This window comes from Delphinapterus leucas, chromosome 20, assembly GCF_059928025.1.
Source record: "Delphinapterus leucas isolate spDelLeu-1000000601 "Yukka" chromosome 20, BTC_Dleu_Yukka2, whole genome shotgun sequence".
Taxonomy (NCBI): domain Eukaryota; kingdom Metazoa; phylum Chordata; class Mammalia; order Artiodactyla; family Monodontidae; genus Delphinapterus; species Delphinapterus leucas.
The window spans coordinates 46,476,772-46,497,728 of NC_143148.1; the positions used below are offsets into that span (position 1 = coordinate 46,476,772).

The following is a 20,957-nucleotide window of genomic DNA, read 5'->3' on the forward strand; positions in this document are numbered from 1 at the left end:
TTGTAGCTCTTGTCCAAGCTTTCCAAGAATGATGGCATCTGGGGTGTTCCTCAGATACTCTGCGAAGCGGAGTTTGAGGTTCACTGAGACCTAGCTTTATGTTTGCCGTCAACACTTCAGTGGTTGAGATATGCATAAAAAGACATTGCAGGACAATTTGAGATTCACTAAGTGAACATAATAATAAGAGGCATTCTGCAAAATGACAGGAAGTCAGGAGGGTGGGCAAGCACGTTCAAAAGAGAATATCAGTGATGGTCTAAAACAAGGGTTGTCCAGCTACAGCCCAGGGGCTAAATCTGGCCTACCATCTGTTTTTGTATGGCTCACGTGGAATGGGTTTTTACATTTTTTAATGGTTGGATTTTAAAAAAATCAAAGGAAGAATAATTTTGACATGGGAAAGTTATATGAAATTCAAATTTAAGGGAATAAAGTTTGATGGGCACACACCCACATTCATTTGTCTACATATTAACCACTCTCATGCTACAGTGGCAAAATTGAGTAGTTTTAAGAGAGACCACGTGGCCCACAAAGCCCAAAATATTACCAAATATTTAGCCCTTTACAGAAAAAGTTTGCCAATCTCTAGTCTAAAACCTTGTGCTGCCTCAGTTCCAGAATGAGAAGCCCTTCATTTCAATAGTGATTTGTTTGCCCCAGGAATATTTTTCAATGTAAAAGGCCACATATTTGTTGAGGCCATTCTGTTTATAGAGAGTTCTTCTTTACCAAAGAAATTATACAGTTGACCCTTGAACAACATGGGTTTGAGCTGCACAGTTTTTTTTGCTTTGTTTGTTTTGTTTTGTTTTGGCCACACTGTGCGGCTTGCAAGGTCTTCGTTCCCCAACCACGGATCGAACCCGGGCCACAGCAGTGAAAGCACTAAGTCCTAACCACTGGACAGCCAGGGGATTCCCTGCACAGGTCCACTTAAACATGGATTTTTTTCAATAGTAAATACATTTGACCCTTGAATAATGCAGGGTTTAGAGGCACCAATCCTCTAAACAGTCAAAAGTGGGAGTATAACTTTACAGTTAGCCCTCTGTATCCGTGATTCCGTATCTGTAGATTCAACCAACCACGGATTGTGTAGTATTGTAGTATTTACATATATGTATATAAAGTTATATGCGGATTTTCAACCGCACAGAGGGTCAGTGCCCATAACCCCCACATTGTTCAAGGGTCAACTGTAACTACTTTTTCTGTGTTTAAAGAAGTAAAGGAAAAGATGTTTAATTTCACTAAGTATCAGTCAAAGAAATGCAAATTTAGATAATACCATTTTATACTCATCAAATAAAAATAATAACACTAAGTGCTTACTGAAGATGTGGAGAAGCAGTACCTCTCAGACGCTGCCAGGGGGAGTTGGTAAAGCCAACATGGAGAGCAGCATGATGGTGTCAGAGAAGGCAAAGATACGCAGAGCCCGTGTTCTAGCAGCTTCCCTGCTTGGAATATCTCCCAGACACTCACATAGGAGATGTGTCCTAGAATGTTTATCACAGCATTGTATGTTATAGTGAAAAAAACTAAAAATATGACTATAAATAGGAAAATGGGTAAACAAAGCAATGATAAATTTATATAATAGAATATTGCACAGCAATGGAAATGAATGTACTAGAGCTTTGTGTATTAGTATGGATAAATCTCAGAAATCTTTTGAGCAAAAAAAGAAAGTGCATATTTTGATATCCAGCAGTGAAAAGAATGGTCCTCTTGAAACAGAAAGGTACCTATGAATTACTCATTCTAAAAGCCTGTGGATTGGACTTCCCTGGTGGTGCAGTGGTTAAGAATCCACATGCCATGGAGCAGCTAAGCCTGTGTGCCACAACTACTGAGCCTGAGCTCTAGAGCCCACGAGCCACAACTGCTGAACCCACGTGCCACAACTACTGAAGCCTGTGCACCTAGAGCCCGAACTCCACAACAAAGAGAAGCCACTGCAGTGAGAAGCTCGCACACCGCAGCGAAGAATAGCCCCCCGCTCGCCTCAACTAGAGAAAGCCTGCATACGGCAATGAAGACCCAATGCAGCCAAAAATAAATAAATAAATAAATTTATTTAAAAAAACAAAAACAAAAAAAAGCCTATGGATTTAGAATGAGATACCAAGATCTGTTACCCCTCCCTGGTGTTATTTCCTTTTGGCCAATTGTAATCAGATAATTCTTGGGTTTTCTGACTTTTTAAAATTTTGTTCCCCTTTTTGATACTCTTGTGACCCATATTGGTCTGATTTTTGGAGAGATTAATTATATTCAGGATTTTATTACTTCGACTGGTGGTCAAGAATAAACATAAATGAGGTTTGCTTTCTTATTTTTAACACTATGTTAGGTATTCAGGAGTCAGTGGTTGAGTACACTATGATAGTTATATAAAATTTTAAAACACATAAAAATGTTGTCTGCTTAGCTCTAAGTATGCCATGACAGTATGAAAGAATCCATGGGAACGATAAAAATCATATTCCGGATGGTGTTTGCCTCTTGGTATGTGCAGTGTTTTAATTCTTAAAAAGGCTGAAGCATATAAGGCAGAATGTCACGATTTGTTAAAAGCTAGGTGATGGGTGAAAGAATATTCATTACTTTATTCCCTTTTCTGTATCGCTAAAATATATTATTAGGATAAAAGAGAGTTAAGACTTCTCTTTTCATTGCCTTTTATCATGTTATAGAAGCTTCAAATTGTAGCTTAGATTAATTGTAAGGGCTGTTTGTTGAGTCGTGCTGTTTATACATGTTGTGAGATGGTAGTAGTTCTTTTGTCCTGGAAATACTTATTATCAGGCCTAATGTGTATTCTTAAAGTATCTAGAGACTCTGAATGACTGGCCCTCTGGGAGAAGACCCATTGACATACATGTAGGCCTTCTTAGTAGATTCTGTCACAGTACTGTTAATGGGGCTTGTTCTGTTCACAGAATCCTTAAATTGTACAACCTGGAAGAATTCACATCAACACTTGAAGTTTTGACACCTCAAAAGTAAAGAACTCAGCTTTCAGCTTCACAAAAGAATTTTTCCAAATGGCCAGTTAGCATAGGGAAGTGCCATCACACCAGGGTCATCAGGGATATGCAAATTGGAATCTCACTGTGACACCACTGCACACCTACCAGAATGACTAGAATAAAAAAGGCTGAAAATACCAGTGCCAGTTGTTGGGCATGTAAATTGTTGCAACCGCTTTGGAAAACTGCATGGTAGTATCTCCTGAAGTCACACATACGCACCCACTGCACTCAGCAGTTCCTCTCCTAAGCTTGTGTTCAACATAAATGCTTATGTTAGTCCACAAAAGACGTGGACAAAATGTTCACAGAGGCACTATTCATAGCAGCCCCAGCTAGACAAGACCTAAAATGCCCATCAACTCTACAATGGGTAAATAAATTGTGGTACATTCCCAGGAAAAATTTTATACAGCCATGAGAATGGATGAACTACCACCATATTCACTAATATGAACAAATATCTCACAAGCACAATGTTCAGCGATGAAGCCAGACAAAAAAATTATATATAATGGTGTGTATATTTATATAAATAGGTAAAAGTAATCTGTATGTGGGGTAGTGACTAGAGGGAGGGGGGATGAGGGGAAGTTTCCGGGCAGCTGGTACTGCTCTGTTTCTTGATCTGCCTACTGGTTATACCAGTGTGTTCTTTTGTAAAAATTCATTGATCTATACATTTAAGGTTACTGTACTTTTCTTTATTTGTTTTGCTTTAATTAAAAATTAAGATGTTGGGCTTCCCTGGTGGCGCAGTGGTTGAGAGTCCGCCTGCCAATGCAGGGGACACGGGTTCGTGCCCCGGTCCGGGAAGATCCCACATGCCGCGGAACGGCTGGGCCCGTGAGCCATGGCCGCTGAGCCTGAGCGTCCGGAGCCTGTGCTGTGCAACAGGAGAGGCCACAACAGTGAGAGGCCCGTGTACCGCAAAAAAAAAAAAATTAAAATGTTGCCAGGGAAAATTCAGTTATTCATTTTTAAGGTTAATAAGCTAAGCAATTATTATTTACATTTAACAGCTGCCTGATCCAGTGTGACTCCATTGCAGTGCCCAAAATCCTCCAATTAGTTGTTGTATTTGGTTTTCAAATGGGGACCAAGCAGTTAAATAAAGTTAGTCAATGTGAGTTACCCACTGTTTTTTTTAATTTTAATAGATCTTTATTGGAGTATAATTGCTTCACAATACTGTGTTAGTTTCTGTTGTACACCAAAGTGAATCAGCCACATGCATACACACGTCCCCGGATCCCCTCCCTCTTGAGCTGGGACGAAGTGAGAGTAGCATCAACATATATACACTACCGAATGTAAAGTAGCTAGTGGAATGGGCTTCCCTGGTGGCCCAGTGGTTAAGAATCCACCTGCCAATGAAGGGGACATGGGTTCGAGCCCTGGTCCGGGAAGATCCCACATGCTGCGGAGCAACTAAGCCCGTGTGCCACAACTACTGAGCCTGCACTCTACAGCCCACGAGCCACAACTACTGAGCCCACGTGCCACAACTACTGAAGCCCGTGCACCTAGAGCCCGTGCTCTGCAACAAGAGAAGCCACCTCAATAAGAAGCCCACACACCACAATGAAGAGTAGCCTCCGCTCACCACAACCAGAGAAAGCCTGAGTGCAGCAACGAAGAACCAACACAGCCAAAAATAAATTAATTAATTAATTAAAAGTAGCTAGTGGGAAGCAGCAGTGTAGCACAGGGAGATCAGCTCGGTGCTTTGCGATACCCACTGGTTTTCATCTTTAGTTCATGTCAGTAGGTGACATCAGTTTTCATTAGCTTTCCCCCTTGTTTACTCTCAGTTACATTCTTCTTTGGAGAACGTCACTAACACCAATCTGTTTTCTGATTAGGGCTGACAGCAGTGAATGTCTATCCAGTACCCAGTCTGCTCACTTCTCTAGAACTCTCCCGGTGAGTGTGTCTCATGAGGGTGGTGCTTGCTTGATTCCTGTATTTAAGAGATGTCTGTGGGCACTTTGACAGTTTTGAGGTACAAGAAATGCTAATACATTGAAATATTTGGATAACCAGGAGAAGAGCAAAGGTTGAGTGAAGGAATAAGTTTAATGGCCATGCTATTTAGATAAAGGAAGGTCCTCTTGAAACAGGAAGGCGCCTCTGAATTACTCGTTGTTAAAGTTTGTGGATTTAGCATGAGTTGTAAACAAAGATCTCTTTCCCCTCCGTGGCAGTGATTTTCTTTTTCCAATTGGAATCAGATAATTCTTGGTTTTTAGTGACTTAAAATGTTGTTCTCTTATTTTTTTGATACTCTTGTGACCCATGTTAATCTGATTTTCAGAGAGATATTAATTATATTCAGGATTTTATTTCTTCTGTTGGTGGTCAAGAACAAATGTAAATGAAGTTTGCTTTCTTTCCTTCATTCATTTTTAATACTGTGTTAGGCATTCAGGAATCACTGGCTGAGTTTTACAGTCTAGTGGAGAGTTTGACCATCAGATAAGTGGTAAGAGGGCAGCATCATAAGTGCTGTGAGTATAGAGTGCTAGAAGCAGATACAAGGGGCAGTGGACAGAGTCCTATATGCTCAGGGTTTTCATAAAGATTAAAGGAGGGCTCCCCTGGTGGCGCAGTGGTTGAGAGTCCGCCTGCCGATGCAGGGGACAGGGGTTCGTGCCCTGGTCAGGGAAGATCCCACATGCCGCGGAGCGGCTGGGCCCGTGAGCCATGGCCGCTGAGTCTGTGCGTCCGGAGCCTTTGCTCTGCAACGGGAGAGACCACAACAGTGAGAGGCCCGCGTACCGCAAAAAAAAAAAAAAAAAAAAAAAAAGATTAAAGGAGACAGTAAACGCAAAATATGTAGCATAGTGCCTGGCATAAAATGAGTCTCTCAAGAAATATTAGCTGTGATAGCCAGGTTTCTTTTTGTTGTTGTTACTTTATCATCATTATTATTAAGCTATTGTTCTAGATTCCCTTCCATCCATTTCTTTCTGTCATATCTTCCCATCAAAACCCCAACATGGATCAAGACTAAGATTGACCTTCCCCACTGAGCTTGATCATTACTGAAGAAGATCATGTATTTAGTTTCCAGCCTCATCTGGAGTCTCTTCTGCCATCAGCTCCTTCGAGTGTCCTGACATCTGTTCCAAATTGCTTGGCTTCTCTCAGCCCCACTGCCCCTCATCTCCTTGGCTCCAGGGCTCAGTTTCCCACTGACTGGGAAAATAGAGGTCATCATGGGTGATCTCTCTCAGCTTCCTACCCCCTTGCGTAAATTCATGTAGATTCATATCCGTTCTCTGCTTCTTTCCTCTGTTCAAGGCCAGTCCAGCCATCTGTGCCTTTGATCCCGTGCACTCCCACTGCTCTGGACCTTGCTCTGTTAGTCATCCTCCTCCTCCTCCTCCTCTCACGCGTGTTCGGTGTTTTTCTTTTTCTTTTTCTTTTTTTTGCGGTACGTGGGCCTCTCACTGCCGTGGCCTCTCCCGTTGCGGAGCACAGGCTCCGGACGCGCAGACTCCGCGGCCATGGCTCATGGGACCAGCCGCTCCGCGGCATGTGGGATCTTCCCTGACCAGGGCACGAACCCCTGTCCCCTGCATCGGCAGGCGGACTCTCAACCACTGAGCCACCAGGGAAGCCCTGGTGTTTTTCTTTTCCTTGGTCTCTACGCACACTCATAGCTCCTGTCTTAACAAACAAAAAATGTTCCCTTTATCTTGCAACCCCTCTAGTTATTGTCTGTTCCCTTATCCCTCTCATCCCTTTTTGTCCAAATTTCTCAAGAATTATCTGCATTTCTTGGCTCAATTTCCTGTTCCCCTTCGTTCACCCCACCACAACTGGCTTTAGATCTCCTCTTGTGGAACTTTTCTGTATTGACTCTGTTCATCTTGTTTTCTTTTCTTCAAATGTGCTGTTGCCTTGGCTGGTTGAGACAGTGTGATTTTTTTTCATGCTTCTCTAACCACTTCTTCTGTCTCTTCCTTAACTCCTCTTTCTTAGCTAGCCCTTTAAAGGTCAGTTATCCCAGGGTCTCTCTTTGGCCCACTGCGCTTCTCATTTGACATGATCTCATTTACTCCCAGGATTTCACTACACTTCAATGTCAGCATCACCCAGATCACCAGTCCAGACCTCCTTCCTTCAGCCTCAGACCTGTATGTCCAATTTCATAACAGATGTTTCAACCTGTACTTCTCCAAGTACCTCAAATATGTGCAAAATTAAATTTATTATCCACCCCTCCACCCGTACTTTAACTGATCTTGTTTTCTGTTTTGGCTTTTGGCATTATCATAAGACAATCAGATCCAGATGGACACCACTGAAATTCATGATTCCCAACCTCATTTGGAGCTTATCAGTCCTTTCTCTGGATAGGATTTCCTCTCTGGTCATCTAGGCTAAAGCCTAAATATCACTTTTGATTCTTCCCTCTGCTCCACTCACATGTCTAATCCATCTCCAAGTCATTTTGATTTTTGTCTCCTACATGTTTCTGGCGCCCCTCCCCTCCCTTCCAGGTGTGTTACTACTCATTGAGGCCCTCATCATTACCTGTCTGGAATTCTCGTTATAACAGCTTCCTGATTACGCTTCCTTTTACTAATATCACCACCTCAACCAGACCTCCGTGTATGCACAGAGTGAGCTCTTAAAAGTGCAAAACTGCTCACCAACCCTTCAGCGATCCCCCTATGTCTGCAGGATAAAGTCACAACCTCCTAGACATGATCAGATATTTCTAGCCTTGTTTCTTCCCACTCTGTGCTCCGTATTGGCTGTTCCAGCATCACCAAACTGCTTATTATTCTTTTCTTGCCTCTGTGCTCTAGCTCATGTTGTCACCTCTTGCTTGGAATGTCCACCACACCTCCGGTGTGTACAGCATTCTTCAAATTCTACCCCAGATGTCATATTTCTTAGGGAGCTTGCCTCGAAGTGCTTCCTTCACTAAGCAGTCAGAGCAGCATCTGCACTTCTCTTACAGCACTTATTTCATTCTGCCTCATCGTATTGATCCATCGATCAGTAGGTACTTTGAGGCTTGGGGAAGCTAAGTAACATCTGAAAATAAATTCCTGTGACTGAATATCTGCCCAGTGCTCTAGTAAATATTTGAATTCACATTCTAAATGATCCGGAACTTTTCCCCCACTAGTTATCTTTTGTCCTTACTTCCTCACTTTTATTCATTTGGTTCATTTTTTCCCAGAATTTGCTTCTCTTCTCCCCGCATCATTACTTGAGGAAATCCTACTCATCTTTGAAGATTTGTTTAAAATGCCTTTTCTTCCTTTAAGGCTTTCCTCCCCATCCCATCCCACCCCACCCCACTGCTTTTCTATACCGAAGGCTTTTGTATCTTCATTGAGCCCGCAGCACGCTTGATCCAGTGTCAGGTATGTATGTGTGCTTGTCTCTCTCCACGTTTCTATCAGTGACATTCATTGAGCACCTACTGTATTCCAGGCAGTGCATCAGGGATGCCTTGGGGATAGTGCTTCTGCCCTCAGGAAGCTCAGGGGACCATTAACGGTACATTACAGACTAGTGAAATGGAATGAGTTCCACTCATTATCTTAAATGATGCCTTTTAATTATTTATTTTCTGCAGAAACCTGCTTGAGTGTGTCCCTGACTGGGCCTGTGAAGCAAAGAAGATAGAAATATTAGATGTGAGCTATAATCTCCTGACAGAGATTCCTATGAGGTATGCATGTGTTAACATATATATTATGTGTGTATTTAATTAATTTTCCTATATTTGGGTTGCCTTTCAAGGGTACTTCGATTCATTTGTTCAGTAAATATTGAGTATCTGCTAAGTGCAGGGCAGCGTGAGTGCCGTAAGGAATACAGTAACGCCTAAGGCATAGTCTTGGCCTGCAAGGAACTTAGTAAACAGATAGTTGGGTTGACTTGTGCAGAGATAACTGTGATAAAATGTAACAAGAGTTGCTGGCATAGGTCGGTGACATGATAGTGATAATAGAACATTTGTATTGGATGATTTATTATGAACTGGGCAATGTTCTAAGACCTTCACTTTCATTATCTTATTTAATCCTGTATCAACCTTATTTTATAAGTGCTGTTATCCTCCTCTTACAAATAACGAAACTAAGGCTTAGAGTGGGTAGGTAATTTGTCCAACATTGCACTTAACTAGGAAGTGATAGGAGCTGGCATTTGAATGGAGTAGTCATTCTTACTCCAAAGCCTCACCCTTGGTCACTACACTATATAAATAAAATGTTTTAGAAATTCAGAACTTTGGATAATTAGAGAATGCTCCATGGAGAATGCTCCATGGAGAATGCCTGTTTGAATTGACCTTTATAAGATGGTAGGATTTCTGTATGTGGAGGGGAAAGATAAAGGTGTTGGGAGGTGTGGGGGGGTATATTAAAAAGTACCAAGATGTGAAATGTGAGGTTATTACTTAGTGGAGTCTTTAAAAGTAAATTCGAGGGTTTGTAGCATAGTAGGTATGAACACAGCTTTGGAGTCAGACTTTAATCCAAATCCTGACTATACCATTTACTACATTTGATGTGAGATCTTTGGCAAATCAAAGTCACTTAACCCTTCTGGACCTAATAGTTAAATGTCCTGGCACATTTTAAGAATTGAATAAGGAGTAGTGTTTGTTATAATAAATTTTGTTATTAGCTTATGATAATCAATTATATTAATAATAATAAATTCACTGAATTTTTGGTGCTATCTGTCTAGACCTAAAATCTAAATTGATTTATTACACAAATTGCTTTTTTTGTTTAGATGTGTTCTGGGCTGTGTGCTTTCATTAATTCACCTTTTCCCAGAATGACCTGAATGACTTCCCGGTGGGTGGTGGGTAAACATATGGTTGTGGCTGCTTTCTTGGCTCAGGTACCTGTCAGTGATTATACTGTCTAGAAGAACACAATTCTATTAGTTTACTGATTTTAGTTAAAGAGCCAAGGGAAGACTCAGGAAGAGAGATTTAAGTCCGTTTTTTGTTGTTGTTTCTTTGTGCTCTATCCTCCTAGAATCCTTAGTAGCTTGAGTCTTAGAAAACTAATGGTGGGACACAATCACGTGCAGAACCTTCCAGCACTGGTGGAGCACATCCCTCTCGAGGTGTTGGATATTCAGCATAACTTGCTCACCAGGCTGCCAGATACCCTCTTCTCTAAGGCCTTAAAGTAAGTACTGTACATTTTATTTAGAAGAGCAGAGAATCATTGGCTAAGCAAATTGCCTGGACTTGTCATTGGAGTAACATTTGGAACCATCTTTACAAAGTGTTTATCTCATAATCCAGCTATGGGTGAAGACTTAGTTGCAATTTGTATGGAATAAAATATGACACTGTCTTTTTTTTTATATAAATTTATTTATTTAGTTTTGGCTGTGTTGGGTCTTCGTTGCTGCATGCAGTCTTTCTCTAGTTGTGGCGAGCAGGGGCTACTCTTCGTTGCAGTGCACGGGCTTCTCACTGCAGTGGCTTCTCTTGTTGTGGAGCACAGGCTCTAGGCGCGCAGGCTTCAGTAGTTGCGGCACACGGGCTCAGTAGTTGTGGCTCACAGGCTCTAGAGCACAGGCTCAGTAGTTATGGCACACGGGTTTAGTTGCTCCATGGCATGTGGGGTCTTCCCGGACCAGGGCTCGAACCCGTGTCCCCTGCATTGGCAGGCGGATTCTCAACCACTGCGCCACCAGGGAAGCCCCATGACACTGCCTTATGAGGCAGGAATCTTCAACTCAAAAGGTGAAATAACCATCAAGTACTTAGGAAGTTACAGTGTTGTAAACAGATTTAAAGAGCTTAGGAAGGTTCAGGCCTTCATCTCAGAAAGCCTCTTTGATCTTCAATTAGAGGTTTCAGCATTCTAATACAGCTTCTTTGGGTACTTTTCAGCTTTTGCGTTAGGAGAAATGGGCATACCACTGAAGTTAATTTAGTTTTTGCTTCTAGCTTTGCTAAGCTATCACTAAGTTATATTCTTTATTTGCAGGGCTTTTTTACTCCCTACTTTGAAAACCGTGCATTTAAAGTTATGTTGTTCCAAAAGTATTATTTATTTTCTCATTGTAAATTAACAAATAGATAGTATGTCTTCCTATTTTAATACCTGTAATCAGGTTTATTTAACACATATGTCACCATTAAATGAAAATTCGTTTTCAATTATAGTTTTCTGCAATATGGAGAAGGCAGTATTGTTCTTCAGTTCTGACGTGGAGAAAGCAGAGAGAAACAGTGGTAGTTTAACTGGGCGGCAGGAGGCACACAAAAAGCATTTAGCCCTCAAGTGTCTGGCTTGTTCTCTGGCAGTTAATACATCTCTTAATGTGTAATATGCTTGGGTGGAGTTTCCTAAAAATAAAATCTTTGGAAATTCTAAAAAAACATTTGAGGGAAATTTTCTTTTTGGAAAGTTTTAGTGCAGTAACATTTGTTAATTAATAAGTATTTGTTAGTAATGCATTACAGTGCATTTCATTCTGATGACAGTCTGAATAAAATTAGTTTCAGCTCTAGAATCTTTAGTAAGGAAGTTACCTAGCAGTTGTAGCAAATTGTCAATAATATTTAACACTAACTCTGCACGGAGCACTTTTGGAATATATGAAGACACAAACAGACACACAGTTCCCTCAACAACTTAAAAGCTAATTAGCAATGTGGATCATACAGTTTGAAGAAGACTTAAGAACACAGAAGTTTAATAATATTAGCTGCCTTTTGCTGAGCATGTTCTGTATGTACCAAACACCATGCTAGGCAGATTTTTTAAATCATACCATGTTTTACTTCTTAGATTGGTGAAGATTAAAATGAATTATGATACTCAGTGTTGACAAAGGTGTGAGCAAATGCAATCGTATATCCTTCTAGTGGCATAGCCTTTCTGGAGTATACTTTGATATAGCCTTTCTGGGGCTCATTTTGGCAGTATATGTATAAAAACCTTAAAGATATATGTAGCCTTTGACCCCACATATTCTGCTTCTGGGAATATGGCCTAAAGAAATAATTGGGTGAGGACTCGAAGGTGCTCATTATAATGTCTATGATGGCAAACAATTGGAAACAGCCAATATGCCCATTATTAGGGGATTATAGGGGGATTGGCTAAATAAATATGATCCTATTAAAATCAGACAAACATTTTTCTAAAGGGTGCCCTCACAGTTCATATATTTGTGCACATGATACTCAACAACATCGTTTCGGTGGTCATGCAGACAGTAAAACATGAAGCTGGGTTAGAATTAGACCACCACAGAATCCCGGGAACACAACTAAGCCTGCATTCTTCCCTCTCTACTTGGCTTACATGAGTTGAGTAGAAGGAATTTTGTTTGGGTAGGATCAATCAGAAAACTACCTGGAGGAAATTACTTTTGTCATGAGTTTGGGAGCATGGAAAGGCAGTGTTACATACTGAGATGGCATGATGGTTTCCACACAAGAAGGCAACCAGTAGCCATAAAGGAAATGATTTGCATGTGTTCTGTCAGTCTCAGATACTTGAATGCATCTGCAAATAGTCTGGAGTCTCTGCCCTCTGCTTGCACTGGGGAGGAGAGTCTGAGTGCACTGCAGCTGCTCTACCTGACCAACAACCTCCTGACAGATCAGTGTGTGCCTGTCCTGGTGGGGCACCCGCACCTGCGAATCTTGCATCTTGCAAACAACCAGCTACAGACTTTTCCCGCAAGGTAAGCAAACGCGAACTTTGATCGTATCGGATACATAACATGATTCTGCATTTGTCAGACTACATCACAGCTATTTTACTGGGAACTCTTGCTTTATGTTGACCGACTTACTGGTGCTGTGATGCTACTACTTGAATGGGAAAATCTGTACCCTGTTGTTAAGTATCAGTAACCACAGACATTGTGGTTAAAATGTGTTTAATTCTTAGTTCTATTTACTTAATAGTGGACTGAGAATTTTCAACCTAGAAAGTACAGGCTTATGAAATAAATTAAATTCTGAAGATAATTCTTTCTTTTCTCCTTTCAGCACTGATATATAAAATACTGTTGAGTCCATTAATTTGTTCATTTTTATATATGTTGAATGCCTACTGTATGTCAAGTACTATGTAAGTACTAGGGAAACAGTGGTGATTAAGTTATAGTCTCTGTCCTCAAGGAACTTGCAGTCAAATTAGGGAAATAGACAAGTATATAGGCAGTTGCAATGCAGTGTAATAAATGCAGGATGTTAAAGATATGCATGGGTAGCTGCACTGAAGAGATGAATAGTATTTAGCCAGGCTACATTTATAAGACATAAGAGGGATATTTAGTGTTGTCAGAGTTTTTTTTTTTTTACATCTTTATTGGAGTATAATTGCTTTACAATGGTTTGTTAGTTTCTGCTTTATAACAAAGTGAATTAGCTATACATATACATATATCCCTCGTCAAAGTTTTAAACAGTGTCAGTGGAGAAATAAGTATCTTCCAAAATACATTTGATTAAAAAAATTTTTTTTTAGAAAATTTGACACCAGAGGCACTTCCCTGGTGGTCCAGTGGCCAAGACTCCATGCTCCCAATGCAGGAGGCCTGGGTTCGATCCCTGGTCAGGGAACTAGATCCCACATGGCACAATTAAGAGTTTGCATGCCACAACTAAAAGATCCCACATGCCACAACTGCAGATCCCACTCGTGGCAACGAAGATTTCGCATGCCGCAACTAAGACCCAGCACAGACAAATAAATAAATATTTTTTAAAAAATATATTAGGGGCTTCCCTGGTGGCACAGTGGTTGAGAGTCTGCCTGCCGATGCAGGGGATGCGGGTTCGTGCCCCGGTCCGGGAGGATTCCACATGCCGCAGAGCGGCTGGGCCCGTGAGCCATGGCCACTGAGCCTGCGCATCCGGAGCCTGTGCTCCACAACAGGAGAGGCCACAGCAGTGAGAGGCCCGCATACCGCAAAATAACAAACAAACAAATTATTAAGAAAAAGAAAATTTGACACCAGAAAAATCCATTTATACCATAAAGGTAGTCATTAAAAATCATGTTTTCAAAAACTAAGAACATAGGGAAATGACATTTGATATAATTTGAATGAAATTTTATATATATATTTCATATAAAATTATATCATGTTTGATACAATTTGAATGAAAAGAAAACTATTTTTATTCTAATTTTCTTAGAAATGTGTTAAAGTAGAAAAACGTAGAAACTGTAATTTTTGTGATTATAAAATGAGATATTTGGAGATATTGATTGCTTCCTTGAAAGAATTTGAACAATGGCTTTTATTAATTAATTTTTTTTCTTTTTTTTCCGGCTGCATTGGGCCTTCATTGCTGCGTGGGGGCTTTCTCTAGTTGTAGTGAGTGGGGGCTACTCTTTGTTGCAGTGTATGGGCTTCTCATTGTGGTGGCTTCTCTTTTTTTTTTTTCCAGTACGCAGGCCTCTCACTGTTGTGGCCTCTCCCGTTGCGGAGCAGAGGCTCCGGACGCGCAGGCTCAGCGGCCATGGCTCACGGGCCCAGCCGCTCCGCGGCATGTGGGATCTTCCTGGACCAGGGCACGAGCCCATGTCCCCTGCATCGGCAGGTGGACTCTCAACCACTGCACCACCAGGGAAGGCCTGTGGTGGCTTCTCTTTGTTGTGGAGCATGGGCTCTAGGCGTGCGGGCTTCAGTAGTTGTTTCTCGCGGGCTCTAGAGCACAGGCTCTGTAGTTGTGGCACATGGGCTTAGTTGCTCTGGGGCATGTGGGATCTTCTTGGACGAGGGCTTGAACCTGTGTCCCCTGCATTGGCAGGCGGATTCTTAACCATTGGGCCACCAGGAAAGTCCCTGAACAATGGCTTTTAAAGTGAATACAGAATCTTAATTTCAGGATGTGATAGATCTCTTGAAATCCTATCAGATTAATTCAGTTGGCCTCAAATATGTTCATATAAAGTGCAAGTGACGCACCACTGACAAGTTACATTAGTTTATGAAGCTGTTGGGAGATACCAGATGTAATACTCTGAAACTAATGAATTCCACCTAATTTGACGACACTCTTACTGTTGGAGTGGTCAAAAGCAGGCTGTTAGAAAACTTAAAACACACCTAAGAATATGAAGCTAAGAAGTTAGAAGTAAGGACAAGGATCAACAGGAGATTACACAAAATTAGAATAATCTGAATACAGATGATAAAACTAAATGGGTGACTTCCCTGGTGGCGCAGTGGTTAAGAATCCGCCTGCCAGTGCAGGTGACACTGGTTCGAGCCCTGGTCCAGGAAGATCCCACATGCCGCAGAGCAGCTGAGCCCATGCGCCACAACTACTGAGCCCATGAGCCACAACTACTGAAGTCTGTGCACCTAGAGCCCATGCTCCGCAGCAAGGGAAGCCACCGCAATGAGAAGCCTGCGCACCACAACGAAGAGTAGCCCTTGCTCGCCACAACTAGAGAAAGCCCGCGCGCAGCAACGAAAGACCCAACAGAGCCTAAATGAATGAATAAATGAATGAATGAATGGAATTTAGAGCATTATTTTAAAGAAAATGTATGTTCTGTACTGAATAATAAATCTCCTGTCAAGTTATCTCCTGAACAATGTTATAATTGCACAGGCACAATCCCAAGTCTTCTGTTTCCTTTGGACTATTTTCAGAATCTAGCACAGTTCTGGGTGCTCAGTAAGACACTGAATGAGATACTGCATTTCTATCTATAAGTCAGAAGGATCCAAGTACGGAATTGTGTAAGAGAAAAGCGTGAAATTTGGACATGGGAATATTTTAAAAATATATTAAGTAAAAAAAAAAAGTTATTAAACAATACATATGATAAGCATCATGTTTTAATTGGAAACATAGAGTTTCATGCATTAAAAAGGCCAAGACTACTCTCCACCAAATTGTTGTCGGAGATTAAATCTGGTTGTGGGATTAAAAGGTTTTTTTTTTTAATGTTCATCTTTATTTTTCAATTTTTTTCAGTGAGTATTACTATTGTAATAAGAAAGAAAACAATTTTACTGAGCTTAATTATTACAAAGTATTTATCAATTTTCTAGCAATGAAAATTATCAATATTTATGATATATGAAAAGGACAGGATATAAATTTCATGTAAAATCTACATATGAAAAATTTAGCAGGAAATTCAGCAAAATGAAAATAGTAATTTTTCCAAATTGGTATTATCATTGATTTATTTTCTTTATTTGCTAAACTTTCTATGTTACAACAGTTTATTATTTTTACAGTGTTTAAAATTGGTAGATAAAGAGAAATCAGAGCAATTTGTAATAATCTGATAAAGGTGTTAGGCCATCTTAAGACGTTTTGCTTACTGTGTAGAAAACTTTGCTTACTGGAGGGACAGTGTGAATCGCCTGCATCACAGTCCCTAGCACAGCGCTGTGTGCATTCTAGGCACTTGATAAATGTTTACTGTAGGTGGATTATGTTATGAATAACTGTAGAAAATTTTTTTTAATTTATTTTATTTATTTAGTTTTGGCCGTGTTGGGTCTTTGTTGCTGCGCAAGGGTTTTCCCTAGCTGCGGCGAGCGGGTGGCTAGTCTTCGTTTCACTGTGCATGCTTCTCATTGCGGTGGCTTCTCTTGTTGCGGAGCACGGGTTCTAGGCGTGTGGGCTTCAGTGGTTGTGGTACGCAGGCTCAGTAGTTGTGACGCACATGCTTAGTTGCTCTGCGGCATGTGGGATCTTCCCGGACCAGGGCTTGAACCCGTGTCCCCTGCACTAGCAGGAGGACTCTGTACCACTGTGCCACCAGGGAAGTCCCTAGAAATTTAAAACTAAAAGGAGGGAATTCTCTGGTGGTCCAGTGCTAAAGAATCCGCCTTCCAATGCAGGGGACGCGGGTTCAATCCCTGGTCGGGGAACTAGGATCCCACATGCCTCGGGGCAACTAAGCCCTCGCACCTCAGTGAGCCCGCGTGCCACAAACTACAGAGCCCATGCTCTCTGGAGCCTGCGCACCACAACTAGAGAGACGCCCACGCGCCACAACAAAGAGCCTGTGCATGACATCAAAGAGCCTGCGCGACACAACAAAGATCCCGCTGTGCCGCAACTAAGACCCAAAGCAGCCAAGAATTAAATTAATTAATTAAATTTTAAAAAATAAAACTAAAAACAATCTTAGTGATGATTTAGTACAACTTCTTTACGTTATAGCCAAGGCTATTGATGTCCGCTGACACTAATCTACCCAGTATTTTGCAACTAGTTAGTGGCAAAGCAAGTACTGTAACGGTCGACCAACCCTAGGCTGATGCCAATTCAGCCACTTCCTAGAAGTCAGATAATAGGAAGATGTTCATGCCCTAAAGATCCAGCAGCTGCAGTAGAAGCGCAAGGAGGGTTCAGCCCTTGAAATGCACTGAGAGGGAGGGAGATGCGGCTGAGGCTCGGCGAGAGTGTTTGTTCACCCTCGTGGCTGTTTCATTCTGGCTGGTCATTGGGCAGCAGGTCGGTCACCTCTGTACTCTGGCAGCTGTGGAACTTGTTTGGCAGCTGCTCATTTGGGTGCAGTATGGTATTTTGGTGTTTCCTTTACAGCAAACTAAATAAATTGGAGCAATTGGAGGAACTGAACCTAAGTGGCAACAAGCTTAAAACCATCCCCACGACCATCGCAAACTGCAAAAGGCTGCACACTCTGGTGGCGCACTCCAACCACATTAGCATTTTCCCGGAAATACTGCAGTTGCCTCAGATACAGGTACTTCTGTGCGCTGGAATGGTGTCTGGGGGTGATGGGAGGGGTGTGACTGAGACGGTTCTCTTCTCCTAAGGAAGAGGAAAGTGGCGGTTTGGGATCACAGTATATTTAATTGACTTCTGAGAAGAAATTAAATTCCCTTTGAGGATATAGTAGGACATTGACCCTTAGGGAGTTAAGAATTAACTTAATCTCTGTGTTTTCCTCTCAGTTTGTAGACCTAAGTTGCAACGACTTGACCGAAATCCTGATTCCAGAGTCTCTGCCTGCTACTTTACAAGACCTGGACCTAACTGGAAATACAAATCTGGTTCTGGAACACAAGACGCTAGACACATTTAGGTAGGAAGACTTATGAAGTTGAATCCACATGTGCTGTAACTCCCACCAGCCTTGTGTGGTTCTTCTTAAGGACTGTGGAGACCTCAGTTCATTAAAGGAGTAGAATGAATTAGATCATAAAGCCCCTCAGTTCTCTTCTTCGAGTCAGTTTTCGATGGGTGTTCTGTCCAGCAGTCAACCCATAGATATTCGAACTCAACATCGTGGGTACTGCTCAGCCGTACCCCAGTATCTTTACAGGGCAGGTGTGGGGCTGCACCCCACAGGCCTGCAAGCCCTGTACTTGCCCAACCTCGAGACCAAAGAAAGAGCCCAGAGTCAGCAACAGAGACATCATGTTTTAACGGGTAGGAGGATCTTACATGTCTGAAGCAAGGTCCCGGAGCAACACCCCACCGTGTGCAGCATCTGGTGGGCAGGACATGGTAGTGTCTTTACTACTGGGGGAGAGGGAGGTTACCAGCTATAGAGGGAGGTTGGCTCATCAGTTACCTGGGAAACGAGCAGAGGCACGCCCCCTTGCCAGCCCTTTGATAAACTCTCATAGTAGAGAGAGTTCTGATCTAAAGATGAGAACAGTCACTAGCTGGGGCCCAGTGAAGTGGGGGTGGGGAGGTAGGTATGCAGGCATTTACCGATCAGGCTCTGTGATTCAGAGGGAAGGTCAGTCAGGCGAGTAGGGTGTGGGTGAGGCACGCACTGGTTGGGCAGGGTCATACAGAGAGCAAGAGAACAGCCATCCTGAGTGGGTGTGATTATACAGCAGGCATAGGTAATTTAGGTGGCACAGATCGCATTACATTACATCTAAGACAATGCAAGCTCATTCATTGTACCAAGGCTTCACTGTATCAAAATACTTAAAATAAGTAGACAGTTGAAACTTAGAAATCTTTGTTGTGCTTAGTTTTTCATTGAAATGAACGGCATCAATTATAACAAAATTGGTCCCTATTTCTTCCTCCTACCCCTTTCCTTTCTCTCTCTTCTTTTTTTTTTTTTTTTTTTTTGCGATACGCGGGCCTCTCACTGCTGTGGCCTCTCCCGTTGCGGAGCACAGGCTCCAGACGCACAGGCTCAGCGGCCATGGCTCACGGGCCCAGCTGCTCTGCGGCATATGGGATCTTCCCGGACCGGGGCACAAACCCGTGTCCCCTGTATCGGCAGGCGGACTCTCAACCACTGCGCCACCAGGGAAGCCCTCTCTCTCTTCTTGGCCAGTGGGTCAGCATACTACTTTCTTTGGTCTCTCTGGTAATTAGTCTTGGTCTGTCAACAGATTATTTTTTAAAAACGTAAATTATTGTTGGGATAGCTTCTGTAAAGTACAGAAGCATATACGGTTTAAACTTCCCTTCCTCCACTTCCCACAGCCATATCACCACCCTGAAAATTGATCAGAAACCTTTGCCAACCACTGATTCTACAGTTACATCAACCTTCTGGAGCCATGGACTGGCTGAGATGGCAGGGCAGAGAAACAAGTGAGTATCATGGCCATGGAGACTGAGAAAGTTCCCCTGACATCTGGGAAAGGATCTGGTGCTGAAAGCTAGGCTATGTTGTTCTCCTGTTGGACATAAACAAATCACAGAATGCCAACATCAGATAAGATTCCTCTGAGACCATGATCCAGTAAGACAAAACAAAATGAATGTGCAGTCCACAAAATACCCACACCCCATCTCATGACTAAGATGGGTGACTGCTACTTTCTTTATCAATCACAGCTTTGCCCCCATGCTAATCTTCTTTCCCTGTAGATAAGATTTATTGAGGTACCCAACCATAGAATAGCCCTGCTTTCTGACAGCACCCAATCTAGTATGATCCCCCATTTTGTTAGATCTTCCCCAAAATGACCCAGGCAGACACAAATCCTGTACTAGAGTTTTCCAATACCCTCTTATATACCCCAGAGTCCCATGGTGTGCTTTCTCTTGTTGCAAGGCATAATAAACTCAACTTCTGCAACCACAGGTATGTTGTGCACCTGGGGGAGTGTTTGGCTGAAGGGTGTTGATACTAGTCCTTAATCACTACAAAGAGAAAACATCTAATTTTCCCAGCCTTCCACAGCATTGCAGAGCTAATATGTACTGCTCCTGAATGTGGCTGAATTCCCCCTTTTCTTATGGCATCAACTCTTTAAGATGCTGCTTACTTATCTTCTGTAACACTTTTTTCATGTGTAGATTAGGATTTACTACTGTTCTTCTCCACCCTCAATCAATACTTACTTTTTTAAAGAAGCCTCCCTGGATAAGAATGCTTTACCACTAACTTTTTTCGTTGTTTGTCTTTCTCCTGTTTCTGTGATAGGCTATGTATATCTGCTCTAGCTGTGGATAACTTTGCAGAGGGCGTGGGAGCTGTGTATGGCATGTTTGATGGGGACCGAAATGAGGAGCTCCCTCGCCTACTCCAGTGTACCATGGCAGATGTGCTTTTGGAAGAGGTACAGCAGTCAACAAATGACACAGTTTTCATGGCTCACACCTTCTTGGTATCTCACAGGTAAGCAGGTGGGTTGAATAATTCCTAACTCGGCCCTGCTTTTGAAAAATAAATCTCACTAAGCCAGAAGGTCAGGGTCTCAGTTATAAGTACAGGGGCAAGGTGAGATCTTGCTCTTTGTTCTGTGACCATTCTCTCCATCAGCATGGAATGTGGGGACTTTGGCTCTTTGAAGAGCCTGTGGAGGCATCTGTTTTCTCTGTTGAAACCGAAGGCTGCTGAGAAGCTGGAAAGCCCAGAAATCATGCGCAAAAGGTTGTGTGTGTGTATGCGCATTTCGGGGAAGGAAGGTGGTAATCTTTTATAAGAGACCTACAAAAGGTTAAGCACTCATCAG

At 42.2% G+C, this 20,957-nt stretch overlaps 1 protein-coding gene across 1 annotated transcript in view; it reads left to right on the plus strand.

The window, feature by feature from the left end:
- PHLPP2 (PH domain and leucine rich repeat protein phosphatase 2) overlaps positions 1–20,957 on the plus strand; it is a 73,019-nt gene that overhangs the window by 43,771 nt on the left and 8,291 nt on the right. The window contains exons 10-17 of the mRNA XM_022583278.2: positions 4,907–4,967; positions 8,647–8,742; positions 10,067–10,222; positions 12,546–12,746; positions 17,599–17,761; positions 17,973–18,103; positions 19,477–19,587; positions 20,426–20,620. Coding sequence (XP_022438986.1) covers positions 4,907–4,967; positions 8,647–8,742; positions 10,067–10,222; positions 12,546–12,746; positions 17,599–17,761; positions 17,973–18,103; positions 19,477–19,587; positions 20,426–20,620 — 1,114 coding nt within the window. The remainder of the gene's footprint in view (positions 1–4,906; positions 4,968–8,646; positions 8,743–10,066; positions 10,223–12,545; positions 12,747–17,598; positions 17,762–17,972; positions 18,104–19,476; positions 19,588–20,425; positions 20,621–20,957) is intronic.